Source organism: Heloderma suspectum, chromosome 4 (assembly GCF_057233095.1).
Source record: "Heloderma suspectum isolate Gila_16-S chromosome 4, 16-S_ref, whole genome shotgun sequence".
In the NCBI taxonomy this organism is placed as follows: domain Eukaryota; kingdom Metazoa; phylum Chordata; class Lepidosauria; order Squamata; family Helodermatidae; genus Heloderma; species Heloderma suspectum.
Window position 1 is genome coordinate 237,038,542 of NC_139461.1, and position 23,480 is coordinate 237,062,021.

Sequence of the window (23,480 nt, forward strand, 5' to 3'; positions counted from 1 at the left end):
CCCCATTTCAACTGCATCCCACTAATTAGAAAATACATTCACTCCCCATCCACAGGGTACATTGAACCTCAGCAAGATGGAATTACCTACTCAACTGGTTGGTTTCACCGCAGAGCAACCTGCAGGCCAAACCTATCTTGCAGGGATAGCTACAGGCTTTTCTTTTAAAATTACTGCATGTATCACTGCTAGCTAAAACAGCATCCCTGTGGCAGATGCAGGAGTGAGCCTGGGCCACCTCAGAGTCCAGTCAGATCATTGTGCTAGGTAGGAGCTCATCCTAATGGACAGGAGGTCAGATCCAAGCTGACAGCAGAGCACCTGGGTGATGGGGTCCTCCCCACCTTTGGGAATGCACTCCAGGAGACAGGTCACTCCTTATTTCACCATGCAGCATCTCTTTGTATCAGACTCCTCATTCGGCTTATTTGTAGGCAAACCCTCAGATCCACTAAAGCTCTCTGGCTGTTGGCTGCACACACTTCAGTCAGGGAGATGACACTGAGAAATGAGGCCCCTGTTCTAAGGCCAGTGTGATGGGTCAATTTAAGCAGGAATAGCGAAACACAACTAAGCACAGTAAATCTTTGTCTCCTCTGGGCAAACTCATTTCAGGTTTTATTTAAAAAGAGGGAAAGGCTGCAATATGTCTCTCCTGGGAAGCCCGCTTCTCTGGAATGGAGATGTCAGTGCATGTTTGTGGGGAGGCTTCTCCTCCTGAATATCACAGCCTGTCCTATTCACACAGTGTGAGCTGGCTGACTAGTGAAGAGCTGCAGTGTAGAGGGTGAGGGTCAATTGAGAAGTAGTGGGGCAGACTATTTGCTAGGAAGGTGGGAGAGACTTGTTCAGGGGCTGGAGCCCACTGGGAGCACCTCATGCTGCGTTTCCTCCTGTGCCATCTCCAGCACCTCAAAATCTCGTCAGAAAAGGGGCAGCTGCTGACAGACGGCTGACAAGACTCAGCTCAGGCTGACAGGCTGACACTTCCCCTAATCAAATTTAACTTGAGCTCTCTTTGATGATTCATTCCCAAGCCAGCAGACTCGCAGAAACAGACTGAACGCAGAAACCCCCGCACTAGCATGTACAACAGACCGAGAGTTTGGAGATAAATTAGAGAACAGTGTCAACAGTGTGTGTATATTACACCCCATCTTGGTGACAAACAGGGCTCATTAGCTCCTCATCAGCTAAGGGCGGGGGATGATAATGTGCATGTTTTCAAATGCCTAAATCTATAGTCTTGTGGGCTGTTTCTTTTAATCAATTATTCAATCTCAAATCAATAACTACATGCATGGTCGCCAGTGAGAGGCTTGCTACCTGACTGACAGGGGAGCACTCCCCAAACAAGACAGAAATTAAAGCAAACCAGCGCTCTAGCACAGTTATGAAGATATCCAGGTACTTGATGGACATGGCAATGGGTCAACATGATGGGGTGGTTGTCCAACGCAGCCTGGTTCTGATCGGCAAGAGGCATCCCCCCGCAATGAACATGATATTGAGCCAGTACAGGAAGAGATTGTTCATATGTTGTTTCTCAATCCAGGGGAACAACCAACTTCCCTCCCACTCACCAACCAAACTGGTCTAAAAAAAGAGCAAGCTTTAGGAGTAATGCTACAGGCCCGTGCATGGCAATTATTCTTTGACTTGACATGCGTCGGACAGGCAAGAGGCCAGATATGGGAGAAAAGCTGCTATATAAAATCTAGACAAAAAACTGAGTGTGTGGGAGTGGGGGTGGAAATGCACAGAAATGCAGCCACTGGACACAGGAAAGAGACTGGGAGAAATTCATGCAGAAGGGCCAAAAGAAATCAGTAACATGCAGGAACTGCCTTCACCATCCACTCCAGTGAGAACCAGGCAGGATAGCTCCTACAAGTGTCTCTGATTACCTAAGCCACCTTCAGATACATCCATGAGCAGTGGTTAGAATTAGAGTGTGTCTGCACCAGAACAGCACTCCCTGACATATCCCTCAGACATCAGTCCCCAGCTGTCTCCTTTGTGGCAGTAAAAGAACCTGTCAGGCCCATGTGTGGGAAGAAAGAATACGGCTTGTGGATCTGCTGATAAGCGCTTTAGTTCATTCAGCAAAGCGCTATTGAGAAAACCTCTTGCCCTTTTTGAAAGCTACTGTTTACTATTCTAGCGGCAGGGGAAGAGAAAAGGTTACTTGACAATGTATCAGAGATGGGCCCCTTCTAACTCAGCCTCAGGATGAATGGCAATGAAAATATCCCTCCCCCCATCCAGCTCCTGCACAAAACCAATTTCAAGAAAGGCTGCAGGCAAGCTCCTTCCCCAAGGGTTGGTTACCCAAAGATAGGATCTGGGGACAGGAAAAAAGCATTCTACAAGACAACTCAGCCAAATGCTAGTCTTGTGACTGAGCAAAGATACACATCTCCCCAAGGCCTGCACTGACTCGAAGCTGATGGCCTCTTTTCTTCTCCTGTGGCACCTTGATGTTGTAGCAACAGTTCTAGACTGGTGACAAGGCATAAAGGTGAAGGAATGAGGCTGCCCTAGTTCTTCTCTTTGAGGCTTTCATTCTCAAGGAATGGTAGCCCTCTTTCTGCTATGGTGCTGGCCTATTAGTGACTTAAAGTGATCTAGCCTCAACAGATTGCCCTCCATCCACTCTAAACAGGCTAAAAACTGCATAATACAAGCAAGAGAAACCGATTCTCTTGCCCAGGAGGGGAAAATGAGCTTCCCCACTGAGGGAGTGGGGAGACTGCTAGATACGGGATTCAATGTTTGTTGATCTAAGGCTTTGCCTCCCTCCCTGACATCACCTTGGTGGTTTCTCTCTTCTAGTCTGCTTGCAAATACTTATCAAAAGTGCAGAAAATCAAACTGTAGCTCTCAACGTGTAGAGGGGAAGACCAGGGGCAGGGCAATCAATAATGGATAAGAGATGGGGAGGGGGCAGCTTCCTTTCCTTCTTTCCTATGCCATTAAACCACATGCTGAGATCTTAATATGTCAATAAAAGATGGAAGTTTGGGCTCAGAGATGCTACTACCAATCTGGGCTGGATTATAATCTGCATGAGTGCCTGGAGAAGTTATAAACAAGGTGGATTTCAGCCCAGCACCAGCGTATCATTCTATGGTAATTGGCAGTCTTTTTGTGTGCTGAGTCCAGTGGGATGTGGAACATGGCTGTCAATCAGCATTAGAATGTTCTAGCAGAGCAGATATGGTGAGTCTCAGTTACACAGCATTCACATGGCTACATGTGGCTCTAGCTTCCACCAGGCTCTAGTCTCTCTCCTCTCTGTGGCCTAAGAGTCAATTAATAATCTCAGGCACCTCCACTCCCACTGGTTGTAGGAATTTGCAGAAACCTTCTTCCAATTTGCAAAGCAAATAACAGGGGCAAAATTGGCCTAGAATCCTCCAAAACATTCCTAATATTATTCACGCTAACAAGGCTTCCCTTACACCATACTTTTTTCCAGCAATAGAATTTGCCAGTTTGGGGTGGTGGTGGTGTAAACTCCTTCTGGATAAAACAGGAGCGCAATTTGGAGGTTTTGCAAGAAGCACACAAGGGAAATTATTATAAAGGTCTATGGGCAGTGATGTCCAAGGTTTATTTCAGCAGATTATCAAACATGAAATTCACTGTCATTCATTCCAGGGCATGGCACCACACATGGCTTGCAAAAGATGAACAATCCAACAAGCTTCCCCACTGAAGTGAACACGCAGGCTAAACAATAATTTAGCACTTCAGGTGGAAAGTAAGTAACATAGCATATCCTGAGCTGTCTCACAGTAGTGGAGGTAGGAAGAACACACCAGCAGAAACTAGGAGTTTTTGGGAGCTGGGGAAGGGAGACGTAGGCAATACTGCAAAAAGAGGTGGAAAATTGTTAATAATTTAGCATGCATTAGCATGCACCTTCTCTATATCCACAGCAAATGAACATGGATCAATCACCCTGCTTCTCTCATATTAGAGCAGCTGCTTCTCGAATTTCATCAAACACTGAGATCATCTCAGTAAAAGTCCTCCTCCTCCCACTACTTTTCTGCTTCCATCTTGGGAAAGTTCGGGCACTAGACAATTGCTCAAAGCTGGGGAGTTATAATAACTAATTAAATGATTGCTGCAAAGCTAAAAGAAGAGGACTCAATGGAAGAGAAGAAAAGAGAGAGTGGCAGAATCAAATTGAAAATGAAAGTCTTGTTCAAAGCAAAAGGTGGATTTAGGATTTAGGCAACTACTTTTCCTACTACATGGCATTTAAAATTTTTTTTTGCATTACTGGACAGTAGGATTCATTTTGTATTATTTTGAAGGGTATTAAAAAGCAATTTGTGCCATTGCGACTACACTTCTTAGCTATACCTCTTGTTCCCAGAGGTTCAGCTCTCTTCTCATAGCCTGACTTTAAAATCCCAATCACAAACCCTGCTTCATCTCCTGCAGGTATTACATCTGCCTGCCCCATGCCTAGGGCTCCCATCATGTGTCATAGCATTGTTTCAGGAGTTTGTGTGGCTGATTAAAGCTAAAAATGTGGAGTCTTGGCCTAGCTTTTATTCTTCCTGGTTGTGACAAAAAAACAGGGCTGCCCTTAACAGCTCAGAAACAAAGGCAAAGTAGTTATCATCAAGAGAGAAATCTCACGAGCTTTCCATCAATCTTGTGGTTTGCAAAAGTATCTTACTGAATTATCACTGAAAAAAATCATGATTCTGAGGGGTACATCATGCAAATTTGCTCCCTCCTACATTTAGGGTTAGCTGCCTTATAAGCCTCCTATGCCAAAGTCAATTGCCTCCTGTATCAAACACTTCCATAGAAGATATGAGTCTGGCTCTCAGCTTTCTGACACCTATAGACCTATACCACCTGGGTCAGCTTACAAACGTGGCCTTGGCTTTGTGGGAAGGCTGGGTTAAAGCGATTGTGTTGGGAAACTGATTACTCCTTTCCATTGTACAGTCCAGAGGCCACTCCTCTAGCTTACTCCGCTCACCTCACCTGCTTCTGGAATGTGGAGAAGGCACAGACTGGAAATCTTATCAGTCAGAGCAGGATAACTCCTCCAGCCCTTTCTCCTCCTCCTTGCTATTGTTTTAAACATAATCTTCCAAAGGAAAGGTGGCTCCTGGCCTCACAATCTATTGATAGAATCACCAGCAGGAGGGAAAAGACCAGAAGGAGGAAAATGCATTTAGAGTCTCATCTCCTTCTCAAACAATGCTGCACTATTTATGTTCCCAATGCATCCCTGAGTGCTAACATTTTATAGACAATTTCCAAAACAGAGCCTAGCCATTTTTGGATTATATTTCAGCTATAACTTTTAGGGCTAATTATATGCACTGACAACCTGATATAAAAGAGAATCTATCATTACAGCAGTGCAGTGCCAAAGACCCATCACAGTTTGGCCTGGTGACATGCTAATAGTAAAGCAAGGGAGAGGCAGACTGCCGCTCTGAAATCTGCATTCATTCACTTCTGAAAACAATACAGCATTAAGGAGGGGGGAGAAAGAAAAGAGCTGCTGTATCAAGATTAAAAAAAAAAACTCTTTAAGAAATAACCTGGTACCAATTGCAGAGCAACAATTAAATGCATGGGTGAACAGTACACAGTTCTAAGTAAAACCGGGGAAAAATCTAAGATGTAATCATCAGTGCCAAAGAAATTATAAGTCCTGGAAACATCCCACTGGAATATTTAGTACCTTACGTAACTCTTCCCTTTGAACATTTGTGCTTCGGGACATTTATGGTGAGCTGGGCTTAAATGACACCTTTTCTTGCCTGCTTCACATATGGCATTTTTCCTACAAGGGTCTTTGAAAACATGTACATCTGGGAACACCTTTATATATGAAAATATTATATCTGTTTTGCCACATGTACATCAGTTTGGAAGCTGATCTGGCTGCAAAACCTGTGCACAGGGCAAATAAGAGACCCATGATTTTCCTGTGTGAAGAAAAACTTTTTCTCCTACATCCAAGCTGGGAAAAAAACATACATGAAGCAGCATTAAGTGTCCATCTGTCAGTCAAGGCTGCTGCTGATGTATGATTGAGGGTACCACTGGAAGAACAATTTAATTTCTTCAGGTTATTTGACCTTGCACAGCAGAGTGCCAGGCATGGAGAATCTATGCAGCTTTAGGATCTTTTCACAACTTCTTCAGCTTCCATCCCTGCCAGGACTACACAGAATGTTATTGCCCTCTACAAGCTTTAGAATAAGACAGAAAACAAGAACACTTTCTCACCTCCTTGCTGTCCAAGGGAAGTATATTCAGAGAAGGATAATGAGAACAAAAGCTACTCTGGGACAACTGCAATAACAGCTCATTAAACATGCTCTAATTACAATCCTAATGAAGAATGGCTGTCTAACAGCTTGAAGGGTCTCAGTTTAAGGGCAGGTCCTAACAGAAGGTTCTCAGGCTTTGCACAGTTTAGTGTTGATGTGATAAACCAGAAGCGCAAGAAACAGAAGAATGCAGATACCTTGAAAACTCAGGTACTTCATAATGCGGATTCCATCCACAGGTCCTGGCATGCAGAAGGCACTACCCATCGGTCCTGTGATCACTGAAGCTACACAGAGACTGGTGTGGGGCCAACATGGAATGTAACAGTGGGGTGTGTGAACTGCAGGATGTACATCAGTCCCCCTTCAAAACAACTACTGTGTAGACATGCCCAGAGTCTCAACATTATCTGCTCTACAGTTATTGGCACTTTCATAAACATGTAGAGTAATGGATTCCATTCTTCTAACAGAAGGGATGCTAACATTGGGTAGGAGAATGTTGTCGCTGCAGGTGGGAATTAGTCAAGGCTGTGGCACTTCCAAGGCCAGTAAGCATTTTTCCCTAATCCCAATACTCAGCACCAGTTTGTAAATTTCTAGCCTAGAACTGAAGTTTCACTTCAGAGAAAATATTGGTGTTGCTTCTGTCTGCCACCAAAGTTAATGGCCACAGATCACCTTTTATCTAATATCTTGGTGCAACACAGCACCGCCAATAAGAAAAAGGCAGGTAGGGCAGCAGCACACTTTCCTTCCTGTTGTACAGTTGTTGCTTTGCTGACCCAAGCCTGGGTCTCAAGCTTGAAGGTTACGCTCCTGTAAACAAAAAGGCCCAACCTGAGGAAGCTCTGCTTCTCCAATTACATCAGTGGTACTTTGCATGTACCATAAAGCACAGCATCTAATGGGAAGGTGTGAAGTATCTTACAGAAAAAAATTCAAAGGTTCAAAAGGCAGCTACTTTGTCTGTATCAATTGCTCCTACCCAGCCCCAACACGCCAAGCAGCTTACACTGTGTGTGAGAGAGGGGGGGGGGGTTGTTTTGATCTAAACTTCAAATGAGTACTTTGCATCCTACAACAGAAAGAGAAAACCACAGTGGAATCTAACAAAGCAATAGGTTTAGGACCCCCCCCCCTTACTGCCTACCCCCTAAGTGCATGCACCCCTTTCCCCCCTCAAACAAGGAAACCTTTCTGGTGGGCTGCATGCAGATAAGGGTCTGTGCATTTTAAGCATCAAGCGACAAAGGCATGCAAGCAGTGTGGTCAATGCTGTCAGCACGGTCATAGCAAATAGGAAGCAGATTTCATCAGGCCTCCTGGGCAGTGCCTGGCAGGGAGCCAGGGGCCATCAGAACCTCCCTTTGAAAGGCTGGCTCTCTATCCCCTACTGGAAAAGTCCTATCAGAGGTGGCATACTGTAGATGGATAAGAAGTGAAAAGGACCAACCTTCTCGCTGATCTGAGAGATGAAAGTTTGTTTTGTTTGATGACATTGTGCGATGAAGATGAGAAGGGAATAAAAAAAGACAAGGAAAAACACAGAGAGTAAAAACAGGCCAAGCTGCATGTGTCTGCACAGCACTGAAACAACAAGACATGATGGCTGAGACTGGCCAGGACTACCCACTGTGCAAGCACGCATACACACGCACGCACACGCACGTAAACAAACTTGCCATTTCTGCCACAGAACAGTGGATCCAGCTTCTCTTCCTTATCCAGATGCACATGACCCAACCTCTGACATATAGGAGCACATGTCTCAGACACACCAAAGGCTGAGGAGATTTTAGTAGGGAGCCCCACTCCTGGCTAAGCACACACAAGAACAGATGCACATACATTCAACACACACATACATACCCACCACATTTCAGACATCACAGGGTACCAAATTAAGTGCCAAGCTCCGTTCTAACTGCACAGACGGCAGCAGATGCACTTTAACCCCACTTATCACACTCACAGCTCAGTATGAGCACACATGCCCCATCATTGCTCAACACAGAGGAAGCAGTCCTGGTGAACAAAAAAAAATTCTTCTAGCATGAAGAGCCTCTTTCTCCCTCTTTCCAAACAGAGCTAAAGGCAGCAGAGAAACATTAGCACAGTATGAAACAGTTGCTGTGTCAGGGCCCCTGGTGCACTGAACTGGAAAAGAAAGGTGGGCAAGAGGTCAAAGCAACAGTCACCCCAAATCAGCAGGACAATCCGGTACATTCCCTGATTTTGTTCCTGCAGGAGAGACAGTAAGAGGTTAGTTGTATTTTCCTGAAGGGCATGGAAGATTGCAGGAATGACCTTATAGTAGGTTGATATCCTGGTGCATTGCCTGAAATGGAACCCTTGCTGAGACAGAGGCTGCCCTGGTGATTAGAAACTTGCTTATGACTCACATGTTAAGGGAGGGGGAAGAGAAGGGAGAAAAACATTGCCTGTCAGCAGAATACACCATCAATTAAAAACCCTTAATGGGACAATATACATAGCGGATGGTACCATCAGTAAGTTATTTACAAGGATAAGAGGGGATGGGGTTTCAACTAGTTTTGCTGATGTATGGTCACCAAATTGCTCCTTAAATAGACTACACCAAAGGTAGCATGGAATTTAAACAATAATCCATAATACATACTCTTAGCATTGACGGACTCTTGTACATTGTTCCAGAGCCACTCTGGCACATTCCTGCTCAAGAGCCACCATGAATATGGAAAACTTTTACAATAGCCATTAAGGATAGATCGTGGAAAAAATAGTTTTTGTTCTGCTTCTTCCTTGTTACCACCCAGGAGTGGATGAAAGTTGTTTGGCTTTTCTGGTTGTTGTTGTTGGTGTGTGTGTGTTTTATATGGAAAAGCATTCAATCATGTGAGCCCCCCCCCCCCCCCCGCAGTCTTAACTGGTATACTCCAGATGCAGGTTTACCACCTCAGTCAGAACTAGGCCTTAGAGGCTACTCTTTGCAGAATTATCAGGCTTCCATGGCAGGGACCTAATAGTGAGACAAGCATTAGGAAAAGAGGACTGTGCAATCCGAAGTGACAACAATACTATAATACAATGCATCAATATAAAGCATGGTTTTACGCAGCAGGCCAAGCAAACTACGATGGTTTGTCCACATTTATTTGTACTTAAGTTTGCAGTAAGTAAAGGTGCACTTACGAAACACACTAATACAAACAGATAACTTTCTAGCCTGTCAGTCAAGAATTAGCTTGGGGCCTGTAATTTGTTACTAATTGCTGGATTATCTCTTAATCTCTTTTTATACTAATGGATTATAGGAAATAAACATTTGTAGCTGATTCTGCTCTGGAAAGGAAAGGTTCTGGATGGGCATAGCTGTACCTTCTCATATCTAATGCTGAAATTGCTCCTGCTTTATCGGAAAATATGCCAACACCTTCTGAATTGAAATGCTCATTTTCTCCCCAGAGCCCTTCATTTCATCCCTTATCTCCGGCACAGCAGGAAGCAACCCTTGCTGCTCTTTTCAAAACACTGGGACTTAAAGCATGACGGTAAGAAGTGTTTTACATCTGCCATGGGAAGAGAAATTTTAAGATGCAAAATATATCTCAACTAGCAACTCAAGTCCTGCTACTGCCTACAGGAGCCAGAACAGGCCTTGCGTGTTCCATGTTTCATGCACACCATCTGCCTGACAGTAGCCACTAGGTCAGCCTCATGTGTTGAAGCCAATAGCATCAAAATGGCAAAGGTGTCAGTGGAGAACCATCGCATGGCATCATCACAATTCTCAGCATTCAGTGTAGAAACAGAAAGCAAACTAAGAGCTCGAGCATATTCAGCATAATGGAAGACAACAATAGGAACCAATTACAAAAATCATACTAAACTAATAATTTAGAACTATGCAAACTATAGCTATCTCTTCCATTTCCATGCCCTCTTCCTAAAAAACAGTACTGTAGGGAGTTAAAGTACCATGAGTGAAAAGGCCCTGCTCACAGTGCCCCTCCTGCACGAGTGCACACACACGTGCATGCACAGACACACACACACACACACACACACACTTCGGTACAACACAGAGCAGGCTTGTGTCACTCAAAGTTTTCAATAAGCAGCAGGGCTTATATGGAAGAAAAAACTCCCTAAAATATCAAAGCTAGCCTATTGCGGGAAAAACTACAGACGCAAATGGTGTAGCGGATGCCATTTGTGGCTGTAAAGCCCTTAGTTTAAACTAATTGCAGCCATTTACAGCTGAATTTAGCTTAATCTAAGAGCTTTATGGCTGCAAATGGCGTAGCAGACACCATATGCGTCCAGAGTCAGCCCTCACTCAGCCAGCGATACGGCACGGCAATGGCGGCTGGCCGTATCGCCAGTTATATGGAGCTGGCAGCCGGCTCCACAGGATCGCTGTCCGGCATCAAACGGATTCCAGAGGGAGACGGAGGTGAGTTCTCCGTTCTGCCATGGACTCTGGAGGCCGGATTCTTTGGAATCTGGCCTCACTGGAGTCTGTGGCGGATTTCTCTAACATCTCTAGGCATAGAGTATGCAACAGCAAAGGCAGATTTCTGAATACCATAGGAGTATGGGTGTCCCCCTAAGGCCGGGGTGTTGAACCTCTTTCAGCCCAAGGGATGAATTCCATTTCAGAGAAGCTCTTGGGGGCCACATTCCAGTAGTGGGTGGGGCTGAAGGCAAAAGGAATGGGGCCACAAATATTTTAGTTAAAGCTCATACTGCCAGTAACTAAGCCTTAGGAGAGGAATTTCAACCTTTCAGAGTGGGGAAAAACTGTACAAAAGCTGGAAAACCACCAAACAATTTGTGGCCAGGGGAAAGGCATGGCCATCTGGGGGACCCTGGAGGGCTGGACTGAAACCCCAGGAGGGCTGGATTTGGCTCTCGGGCCTGAGGTTCTGCACCCCTCTGAAATGTTCTGAAGCAGGCCACTTTTCTTCTCTCCCTCCCCTCCCACACACACAGCAGTATGGGGGATGGTTTCCATCAGTGTGATCCGATCTATCCTATTGAGAAGTATACGTGAGTTTACCATGTCCATGAGACCAAATGAATGGATCTTTCCCACCTCAACATGTGGGCCATGTGCATGTGTTCTTTAAAACTCACATTCTTCCCCGCTATATGGGATTGAACCAAAAGGAAGTGGCTCCTATCCTGCTGCTACTGCTGTGTGTGTGTGTGTGTGTGTAGGCCACATAGAAGCTCTCCAGAGAAGATGGCTCCATTCTAGACATTAGGAAGTATTAAAGCTGGGAGATATTTAGCATATCTGAACAATTAGTATGGTGCTGGGATAGGTGCAAAGGATTGGTCATGACCCAGCAAGTCAGCCAAAGACAGGGGATGAAACAAGGATGTTCCTAGTTACTGTAAAATGTGATTAAAATACATGCTGTCATAATGATGCCTTGCAATGATTGTATGTTTACCCAGAACCAAGTCTTACTTCGTTCAGATAGACTTATGTCCTGCTTTAATTATTTTGGATTGGATCTAGATCCTTGTTTCCACCAGGGGAAGGACACCATTTCTAGAATGGGACTTCTGCTTCCTCTCCTCCCCCTGCAGCCCCACCCCCTATGCACCCTCCAAATCTGCTCTGCAGGCTTGGGGGACCCTGGAGGAACCAAGGATCTGGATTCAACCCTTTATTTATTTATTTTTTAATTCTCAGTGGTGTTCAAGGCTGCTAGTTTTGCATAGAATTGCCGTTTCACAGTGCAATCCGCTTTACAGTACAGCTGTGCAGTAGTGCTTTACAGTATTGTAAAATGCTTAGAGCCTCTTTGAAACTTTACACTGATGTCATGGGCACAAGCCAAATGGAGCCAGCATCCCCACACTGAAATATATTAAATAGTCTACATTTTTGAGGGGCAAACATTTTCCTCAGCAGCAGCTCCAGATAGCAATTTGAATGCTGGTAAAAAGCAATTCACCCAAAATGGTAGCACTAACTGGGCTGACATTGTCTGCATGAATGAGTGATGGCTGACTCCTGGCTAATGCTCACTTTTGCTTCATCTTGCAGCACTATAAGAACCTCTAAGTGATGAAAGGATGTGTAGTTCAGGCATCCAAAACTCCTAATGAGGAGGGAAGCTCCAGCCCTACCCCAACTTCCCCTTGTTGACGGGGAAGGTCTGAAGAGGGACTGTAACCACATTCGGCTGAATACAGCTACAGTGCTCTGCGTGTTTGGGAACTCTGACTGAGCATGGTTCAGCTGAATGTGGGTAGTGCTCCACACGCTCAGGAACTGTGTGCAGTCAGGGTTCCTGATAGTGTGGGCCACTGTACAGTATTCAGTTGTCTGCAGTTATAATTCCTTTTAAGACAGGGAGGTTGGGCTAGAGGGGGCAGGGCTGGAGCACGTGACCCCATCTCCCCTCTGTGGTTAGAATTTTCAACGTCTGAAGAGGGCTAAAGCCAACTGCCTTTTATGCACTGGAAGAATGTAACTATACCATGTTATCCATCATGGACTTTGTATCTACTCAGTTTGGTTGGGGACAACTGGCAAAAAAACACAAAAAGGGCCAGATATCTCTCAGCTTCACCTCCTAGACTGTAATACGAGCATAATAATACTGGGCACCCTGGGGATTACTGTGATGGTATGGAAATGCTACGAAAAATGCTTAGGAAAAGTGCTATATTAAGAATTATTATACACACACATTAACTGGCTCTTAAAGCATCAGCTACACAGTCCATAGCGGTTAGCCATGTTTCTATTCTCAGAGCTGCACATGTTTCTATTCTCAGAGCTGCACATACTCTAGCATGCTGCTAATTTCTTGGACACTGATCCAAAAAGGATTAAGAGGCAAACTATGTGTTATATTGCAGCCATGTGTAACAAAGCCTTCTCCTTTGCTAAGTGCCCTTGGCATGGAGTGACTTGCATTTGAGAAGGGACGAGAAGGAAGGAAGTGCTTAACCATTCTCTTGCCAGTCACTTTCCTCACAACTTCCCACTCCAGCTCCATCCATCTATCCATCTATCCATCCGTCCATCCAAGCATTTCTATACCACCTTTCAGTCCTAAAAAGGGCCTCCAAGGCAGTCTATAAAATAAAATACCACAGAAACCAGACAATAGTAGAATTAAAACAAAACATTAAAACCAAGCAGAGTTAAAACCTTCAATCTCAAATCAAAAACCATTAAAAGCTATTGGGAATAAAAATGATTTTGCTACCCACCTAAAAGTAATCAGGGATGGGGCTAGTTGAACCTCCCTTAGGAAGGAATTCCATAAACTGGATACTGCCACAGAAAAGTCCTATCCTACTTGCCCACCAACTAAGCCTCTTTTGGGGAGGTGGGGTGAGAGAAAAAGAGAGGATGGGGAATTGTAGAGGAGAAATGTCTGTCAGATGAAGGTTAAGCACTTCCTTCCTGATGCAAAGCAATCCTTCCTGAGCACACTTTACAAGCAAGAAGGGACCTTCATGGCTGCACTGTAGCTTTCCCCATGTGCTATGAAATTAACATGTAACTTGCTTGGCTACACTAATATGGACAATATTCACACACACCCTGTTTTGTTTTCTCAAAACTGAGAAATGAGAAAGGTAGCCTCCTGCTTTGACAAATGCCTAAAGGATGGTTTGGGAGCCAGAGGAATTGTGAAAGTCTTTCAATAGGCTGGTTAGGGTATCTATTTTGTTTTGTAAAACAAAGCCACCTGCATAAATATTGTCTGGGAAACAGTACATATGGCAAAGCTCCACAGGGGACAATTTATGTAGTAACCTGCCTTTTATATACTATGGGGCTTTATCTCAATCCTGCAGCTTGGAGTCCAACCTTGTAAAGATTATGTGCAATAAAAAGGAGGGTTGTTCCTAAATTTATGCCTTAGAAATAAGATGGTTAATAGAAAATGAGCCACACACACAGGGCTAGAAACATCTCCCAGCCAGAAGCCTGGCTCATGTCACCTTATCTCCAGAGCCAGCCAACCAGCCAGCTAGCTGAACAGCCTGCTCTTCACATCAAGACTAGGGTCACAGTTTACTGCACTCCTTAGAGTCCAAGGGGAGTTCTCCAGCTACATAAGGAAAGGCTCAGCAAACAGGGAATCAGGCAGGTTTAAAGGTGAGGTTTGTTTGCATTGGCAAGCTGTGCATTCAGGTAAAACATTAGCCTTCCCAAGCCTGTTTGGAAAGGCTAGACATAGGGAGAGATACTTGAAATAGAATGGGACCATGGCTGAGAATGTATAAAAGTTTACACAACATTGTAAGCATGAGATACATTCAAATAAACACCCTCCCCTCACTCTAGGGGCAAACAGCATTTACTAGAGTTAGCTTGAAAAATTATTTATAAGAATACAGGAAATGTAAGGTCAATCGTAATCATAGTACAAGTGTGAAATGGGTGTTTCTGCTGTAGAGATAAAGAATTCTGGGCATATTTGAAACTTCAGCTTCCTACGGATTTATATGTTGAAACTGTTCAGCAAAATGAAAAGGCACCTGCAGAAAATGAGCACTGAACACAAATGAGAGCAACTGAGAGATCTAAAAGCAATCACACAGCAAGTCATCTTGGCCTCTCCTGAGAATTACTGTTCCTAAGCTTGGTTAAGGCAGCATTGTTTCATAAATGGTGTGTGTATGCATGTTGCGAAGATTAGGTGGGTGTGGGGAGACAGAGAGAGGAAGAGGAGGAAGAAATGAAGATGGAAACATTAGTTCTAAACAGGTAGTTGTTAGGATCCAGGCCCTAGGAAGAAATAAAAGATGGGTTTAATTGCCAACCTGTCAAAGGAACCACATTGACACTCTTCGTCTCTTTCCTTCTTTTATGCAAGTCCCAAACCACACCTCCCAGGGATGTCTAACATCACTGTCCTGGCTTATGTAAGGTCTCACCAAGGGGGACACATATTGTCCCCTTGTAAAACCCAACAGAAAATTCACTAGCTCTTAATGAAGTACTGGACCCTTTGCCCTCCAAACACAAAATTCAATATCAGATTTAATGTAGAAATAAAGACTCCTCCTATTCTGAGCTCTGGGAATAATAGAGAGATAAGAAAATAGCCTGGCAAAGTGGCTTTGTGCAACAAACTGCAGCTGATTCCCAGCAGGCATTGAAGCTATTGTAATAGCTGCAGCAATCATCCCCGTTGCTGAGGAGGAATTGACCAAGACAACTTATGAAAGCTAGGATGTTATTCCAGAGCCAACAGGAGGTACCTGCTCACCTGCAAGAGAACTGATCAAGCCTAAGAGGAGAGACCCATTAATTTCACACAGCCCCAAACACAAGCTCTTCTTTAACAAAACCAACAAATAAATAATAAAACATGACCTCCCTGCCCCATCACCCTCATGACAGATTCTGACATTGGCTCCTTCAGGATGACTACAAAGAAGCCCTGCCCTCCACTCCCCAAAAGGCAAGGATGGATCTTCCAAAATTTGAACTCATGGACAGAATGGACATTTAAGTTCTATCATTCACAGGACATCATTAAGGTACCCTCTTGCTGCAATATCTTATGGGTCATTTGAGAGGCAAGGACCATGGAACAGAAGGGAGAAAGGGATGGAGGCTTGCCTTCTCAAACTTTACCTCGCACATAAAGGTTGGCTGGAGCAGAGTAACGGGTCCCCGCACTGTTCATGGCGACACATTCATATTTGCCTTGGTCCGACTCCTCGCTGTTCTCAATTTGCAGGGCCCCTATGTAGAAAAAAAGACACAGACAATACAGGCTATGACAAAGCCTTTACAAAACAGATATTCTTGCTGTGTGCTCCTGCTCCATCAAGAACACAAGGACACAAATGTTTGTAGTAAATGTCACATGGCACTTCTCGTAGGGTCCACCAAACACCACTTACAACAGCCACGGGGCATCCATGCTTGTTGCTAAAAGGCATCTGGTGTGTCCAGTTTTTATAGCTGCATAGGCAAACAGGTTACTGACACTTTTCCAATTCATTTCTTATATAAAACATCCATGTCTACCAAGCACAGAAACTCAAAAGAATGCAGGTCTTTTCAGTTGAAATAAGGGCAAATCTTAGACTTTTAGCAACAAATATTGTCTTCTGCCAACCACCTCTCATGTCTGTACACTACCCCCTTTCCATTAACTATCAATTCCACTCTAAAATTAACCTTGCGCTCCCCAATGAAGTATGAATAATCAGTAATCTTAGAAACCTACAAATAGAAAGGATCACAAAATTTGTACCCTGAGAAGTCTCTTGTTTCTCTGCTTCTGAAGATCACTATTCTCATTCATGATAAACAAATTCCCCATATCCAATAACATTAATAAGTAAGCATCAGTAAATAGTACCGCTTGTCTTAAATCTAAGTAACCATGTTTAGGCTTGACCTCAGCCCAGTCCACATGAGGGACAAATATGGTTGGAATGGCATTTACCAGATTCTTGCTCCTTATCTGGCCCATTGTGGATGAGACCTGAGACCTGTCTCCACCTGAATTTCCTTAATATGGGCTGCATCCAGGTTGTGGAAGAAATAAGCACAATCATAACAATGGTAAAAAAAGAATATAAGATGAATGTAAAAACAGCTTTTGTGCTGCTTTGCCAGGAGCAGAACCCTAATCCTTCCAAGGCAAGCAAAGACTTTCTTGGTGCTTCCAGAAGTTGCGATTCCAGAGGTGATAGAAGAGGGCTTTTGCTCACAATCCATACACACACCTGAACCAAGAGAAAAAGCATTAACCCATCTGCTTGTCAGAGTCTGAACCCATTTCAGCTTGCCAGAGAAAACAGCACAGTGAACAGAAGCTGAAATTGCTGTCTCCACTCTTCCCACTTCAAGGCATGGAGGTCAAATTCAGTTTTCATATCATTGGAACAGAAGGAAAACTAATGTGAATCAACTGCTGCCACCTACATTATTTAGAAGGATAAATTGAGACTGTAGCCTAAGTCTATATGTCAGGGAGAAAAAATGAACTTCATCGAGTTCTGCTATGTAATAAAAATTATGCAGAGAGCCCTCCCTGTTGTTACATTAGGGCTTGGAAGAAAAAGAGACGCTAGCCAGAAAAGCCTACTTCCTGCCACCTCCTAGGGTGCTTTCACACGTTACACTGGCAAGCAGCCTGTGCTTTTAGATCTTGCTATTCTGTTCAGACAAGGTGTAGCAGAGCAGCAGCAGCTATCAGGTTTGTTTTGTGATTTTCATGATCCAGACCAGGCAATCCTCAACTATAGTGACATGTAAATGCTCACATCTAGTAATAGCAAGCAATTATTACCTGAGCTGTGGCTGATAGGTGGTGGAGGGAACCTCTAGGAAAAAGGACTCAAACCCCTGACCTCCTGTCCCCAAGATATTTCCAAACAGAGTATGCATGTCTGAGTGCCCTTACACTATTCCTCTTTAGTTACCAGGTACACGCATATGCTCCAGACTGACAGGTAACTTGCAAATAAAAACAGTTCAGATGGGGGTGGAGGTGCAGGAGGCTTTATAAGCACTGCCAGAGGTGGCTGGAAAATATTCTGTAGACTTCTCTGGAGGCAGGTTTGATCTACACAATAGAACAGTAACCTGACTTTGGCAGGATCTCCCCTGCTACGTCAGCAAAGTTATGGAAAACTGAGAAGTCTAAATGGCATGAGCATCAAAGTGCTGGTGTATAAATAATGATCCAGACAATTTTGTACACAGTCTTAAGACACTGGCAGGTGCAGTTCTGAAAGAACCTGGATGGTACTGTGAAAATAGGTTTTTACCTTTCATTCCTGGCAAAACCTTGAAAACATCTCTTATATGTTAAGGTTGCAATCCTATGCACAATTATATGAGAGTAAATTTAACTGAGCTTAGGTGAGAATTACTTTTGAGTAAGCATGCACAGGATTGTTCTGTCAGTGTGCCAATCAACATTCTAATATTCTTAGATGCGGCACAGAAAGGCAGCCAAATACCTCCAAGCCAAGTTTAATCATCTTTACTGCCAATTATGCTAGAAAGGGAACCACCACAGCAATTTTGCTACTGATGTTCATTATGTTCCTGTTCAGTTGTCTCCTACCTGAGCTTGATGACTGGCACCTGGAATGAAGCTGAGCTTCTGTGATATCTACAAGTGAGGCAGTCACTGACAGACCTATGAAACCGAGCAGCATACAAGAGCAAAAGCAGGCATACAGTTCAATCACTGATTTGCCTTCCTTTGGTGTGTCATGTATCTGGGTTTCATGCACTCTTCTCTTTCACTCCAGATACAAAAAAGAGATATTAAGTTTTGTAGGTCCCGAGGGAAACAGCATGGCAAGACTGCCAAAGGATTGCAATCTCCGCAGAGGGCGCTAGGGGCAAAATCAGCTTGAAACTTGGGCAAAATTAGAAGTATTAGGTAAAAAGGTTTCTCAGGCCTTCTCTGCCAATTTTCAGGCTTTTCAATCTTAAAGTAATGTCGTTTCATTCTGCTGGCATGACACTCACTTGTTGGGGGAGGGGGAATCTATCCAACTGGTACTAATGCTTTCTGTTGCTTCCCATTCTTTTTGTGAGTTTCTTAAGTATGGAGAAGCAAGTTCCCAAGAAAGGTGTTATTTAAAATGCTGTCTCTCTCTTAATATTTCACTTCCTCCCATGTACCTGGTATGACAAATCTAAAGTATCAGAAATGCATGACATGCCAGCATTCTCTGCTTCCAGGAGAACAGCAGCTCAGAACATGTCATTTCCCATTATATTTATTCAATTCCATTCTATGGCAACACAGAAAACTTGATCTGAACTTTTAGAAAGGGGACATGTGTCACTTCCCCTAAAGACACATTCACTGCTGCCTATTGGCCATACTTCAAAACACACATCCATTCATCATCCTCTTCTCTATCCTACCAGCCACCAACTAGACCCACGCATCTCTGAACAGTCTATCAAAACTCACCCTGACCTTTCAGCCTGGGTCTCACCTGAAAGGCAAAGGGGGAATGTTAAAAGTGACAACATGCCTTGCGAACATAGAGCTCTCAGTTAGAAAAATGACAGCACCTCGGGGCAGCGAGGTTAGGGCTCGTGGCTGCAAGGCCCAAAGGAAAGGTTAGTCTCAGAAACAAAACTTTGCCCTACTTCTCCAGTTGCTTAACTTGGTTTCCCATTACACATTCATTCAACAGGCAGAGAGTGCGCTTGGGCTTCAAGGCATTCACGTAGAATGTACCTATCAACCATGAATCATTAAATGCATCCAACTAACCATGCAAACAAAATAATCTGTTAGTTTAGTCTAATTTCCAGATAAAAAGCATACCTCCCAGAAATGCAACAAACTTACCTTAGTGAGGATGACAGGACAGACCACTACGTTAGCATAACCTCCCTTTCCCAAAAGTGCCTTTATCTACCCCAGTTGGTATCTTTAGAGACTCAATAGCCTGTGTTTAACAAAAGGTGTCAGTCTGACAGAAATTCTGTAAGAGGTGCCAAGAGGTGGCTGTTGGCACTTACAGAAATGCCATCTTTGACATTCAAACAGGACACATACATTTTAAATGCTGTCAGGCACATCCTTAAAATACCTCATTAGGACTCAGATAAGGAGATTTATGTTTTATGAGATGGATGATTCTCATTACAGAGTACGTCCACTTTCCCCAAAAGGATGCATAGAACATCCAGGCAGTTCTGGTGCTGAGTCATTAATGCCCTCATTTGTTGATAAGAGGAAACACATGGCAGTTATATGCAGGGAAAGGCCCAGCTTGCTAGGGGGAAAACTTGGGCTGGGAACATGGCCTGCTTGGCTACTATGCATTCAGTCTGTCATCTTGCTTTAAGATATGTGATAGAAATGGAGAAATAGTTTATAAAGAACTAGTAACGTTACAGCTGTCAGTCTTGCAGCATTCCAAAGTGAAGATGACAGTTATAGAAACCCATTCATATCAAAATGAGGTTTACAGATTTTTCCCTGGCCCAGATTTTCCACAGAGGCAACTTGATGCAAATGAAACAGCAACTCACATTTGCTCCAAAACCACTTAACAAGAATTGAAAATATTAACCCCCAGCAACAGAACCAGTTCCAAAGAGTTGGATTATTAACTTCCAGCAGTGATTCAGCGGAGAGGGAGAGGGAAAAGTGGGAGCCATAGGACAAATGAGAGAGTGTAATTTAGTGGTGGTAATAGGTTTATCAGGAAATTCAGGGGTCAGTCAACAGCAGTAACTGAAATCACAAGAGAGCAGAGATAGACTACATAGTACTGATCACAACCTTAAAATTAATTCCAGGGACCAGTTTGAGCGTTTATAGACTACAAAAATTACTAGCACATACATAGGCAGTGAAACTAGCAGGCCTGGAGATGCAGAGCTGTCAGACTGGAGGTGTGCTGAACAACTGAAGACTTAAGGCAGCCAGATGTGTGTCTGATTCATTTACTCACAACAAATCTTTATGCTATGGTGCACCATGAGCCCTTGTCAGACTTCAGAAGGGGTGGAGCTGGCTTCTTACATCTCCTCCCTCTACATTCATATTGGAAGGGCCAGCAAGGTGGAAAGGTGCACCTACAGCTCTCAAAGGAATTCACTGTTTATTGCCTGAAATTTCAAGAATTTATTTCCTTTTATTTGTTCAATAGTACAGAATGCTTCACTGTTCTCTTGTGAAAATGTTACATCCTTCAAAACACACCACACAGAGGCTATTTCAAACCTGCCTGGAGTTGGTACCCCAGAGGGTGGCTGAATCTGAAAGATCCAAGACCTCAGAGCCCTCTGTGGCATGAACGGGAACAGCATTTTCCAGTTTGAAAATGTCCCATTGAATAACCCCCTTTGACCTGTGCACACCTGGAATGAATGATTCTACAAGGTGCCACACTAAAAATAAACAAAAACAAGCACACATGGGAGGGAACGACAGATGAGCACGTGTGCTGACAGAGTTTGGAGTGAAAGAATAGCTGGGGATGGCACACTGCTGAAGAGGGGGCATGGCAGAAAGGAAATGGAGTGGGATGACAATTGGAGGCACAGTTCAGCATTCTTACCTCTGATTGGTGTACCACCTGGTGAGGTAATTTGAATGCAAATAAGATTAGAGAGAAGCGTTAGTACAAAGAGGAAAGGAAGAGAATTATAACTAAAAAGTAGAAGTTTTTCAAAGCTAGAATCTGTATTAGCACAACAAGAATAATTTAAAAAATGATGTGCAGTAACAACTCAGAGTGATGCCCTCAGGTGGTTAGTAAAGCTCTCTGCTACCAAGAACACAGAGTCTGCCCCATTTTTCCAATTAAGGTCTTGCTGGTCCTGCACAAAGAAGGATGCTAACTAGGCAAAACCACTGGCATTCACTGTCACAACTGAAATGGAGGAGCCACTGGGAGATGGGTGCCGTGCCCTTTTATTCTGCCAAAAGATGGGGCTGTGGAAGTATCAGAGTGAGTGGACTGAGCGTAAGTGTGTGTGTCTAGGGAGAAAAATTAAGCATATGGTGGCTGGTGAGAAATACATTCTTGGTTTAAGATTACATGGACCATTGGGGACAAAATCTGCTGATTACGTAACTGAAACTCAAAAGTTGAACAACGAACACAGGGATAACTCGGATAAATCCTACACCAAGTTCTCCCTGTCCAGAAATTGTTGCCCGGCACCACTAAATTTTCAAATAAAAAAGAAAAAATCTTTCTTCTAGCTTTAATTTGGACCAATGGAGCACCAGGCATGCTCTGCATCATTTTTGTAGACAGAGAAAGGGTTTCCTACCCTCTTTATAAGGGAGCTGAAAATAATTTCACATGCTATGAGTGCATCTTATAAGGAGGGCTTGGTAAGGAAGCTAACTGCTCCAAAGCATCAAACAGAAGCACAGTTACATACAAGGGTTTGCTCGGTCATGGGCCTTACTGTTAGCATGGTCCAGATGTGCAGAGGAAGACCTGTGTATGTAATCTGGAAGCAAACCCCCTTGATCCCCAGTTTTGTCCCCTTGGTCTTATTTTGTGCAAATGAAGGCTGTTAGTAAGGGCAGGGAGAATCATGCAGATCTAATTTGTAGGCAGTTCATGGTATGTGTTGGTTTGATGCAGATTTTGCACATCTGAACACCAAGCACTTACCAAAGAAAACTGGGGAGTTTAAACAGATAGAAAGAGAGGGTTAAACAGGACACAGAGCGTCAAATCATGTTCCGTGTATTGATCAATAAATACCAGTAAGCATACGAGTGCTGTGTATCTGAGATTAACCGCTCCCCACATTCCATTATCCACAGCACTGATCACCCAATGGGAAACAAAGAAAGACACTCAAAGAGTTTCTGTAAATACAAAGAAGGCAGATTTTAAGCATGTTTAACTTGTCTCTTAAAGAGTAATTAAAATATTTACACTTGTTATCTCTTTCTCTCGCTCTCTCCTAGTGTCTATTCCTTCAGGCGGTAGCCCTAGCTTTTAATCAGAAGAAGCAGTTCCAGCTGCTTCGTTTAGCATTCTCCACAGCCGAGATGACATTACTCCATTTCCACTTTATGGCTGGTTTATATTTGATGATGCTTTTGTCCACAGATGAGTGAAACATCAGGAAGGCTCACACCGTTGCTGAAGTTGCGGATAATCTCTGCCATAATAAATCTGCTGCCTATTTATCTGTTCTTCTAACTACCATTCCATTCCCCTTGACAGAACCATTTTCATCATGGAAGCTTGCATGGCTCACAAGTTGTATTGACAGGAAGAAGAGGGTTAATGCTTCATGCCCAATATAAAAATTTGCTGAGCGCTCACTTTTCTCCCTACTCTCCCAATTATTACCATAATTAAAGATTCTCAGTTCATACTAACATCGGCACCCCACCCTTTCAATTAACAGCCACTCTACAACAGAGCCCAGAAATCGCTGCTGGTCTCCTGGCTGTCTGAAAGAGCACCTGTTTTATGCTGCTGCCAAGAAGATCTGAAGTTAATCCTTAAGCGTACCCAGGTAGTCACTGAAAAGTCTGTATAAATGGCCTATGCAAAGCTAAAGAATCCAGCACACATTCAAAATGGATCCCCTAAAGTGCTGCTGACTCATCTTTCTTTTGCTTTAAAGCCCAATCTTCAGATCTGACAGTGAAAGATAATTCTTGCCAGGGGTGGGTAGCGGCTCAGAGGCAA

General features: G+C 43.7%; 1 protein-coding gene across 3 annotated transcripts in view; it reads right to left on the reverse strand.

Moving 5' to 3' along the window:
• The window catches only part of PTPRF (protein tyrosine phosphatase receptor type F), a 724,144-nt gene that overhangs the window by 91,373 nt on the left and 609,291 nt on the right, over positions 1-23,480 (reverse strand). For all 3 annotated transcript variants that reach the window (XM_084852780.1, XM_084852779.1, XM_084852781.1), the window contains exon 7: positions 15,937-16,047. In XM_084852780.1, the coding sequence (XP_084708906.1) occupies positions 15,937-16,047 (111 nt within the window). The remainder of the gene's footprint in view (positions 1-15,936; positions 16,048-23,480) is intronic.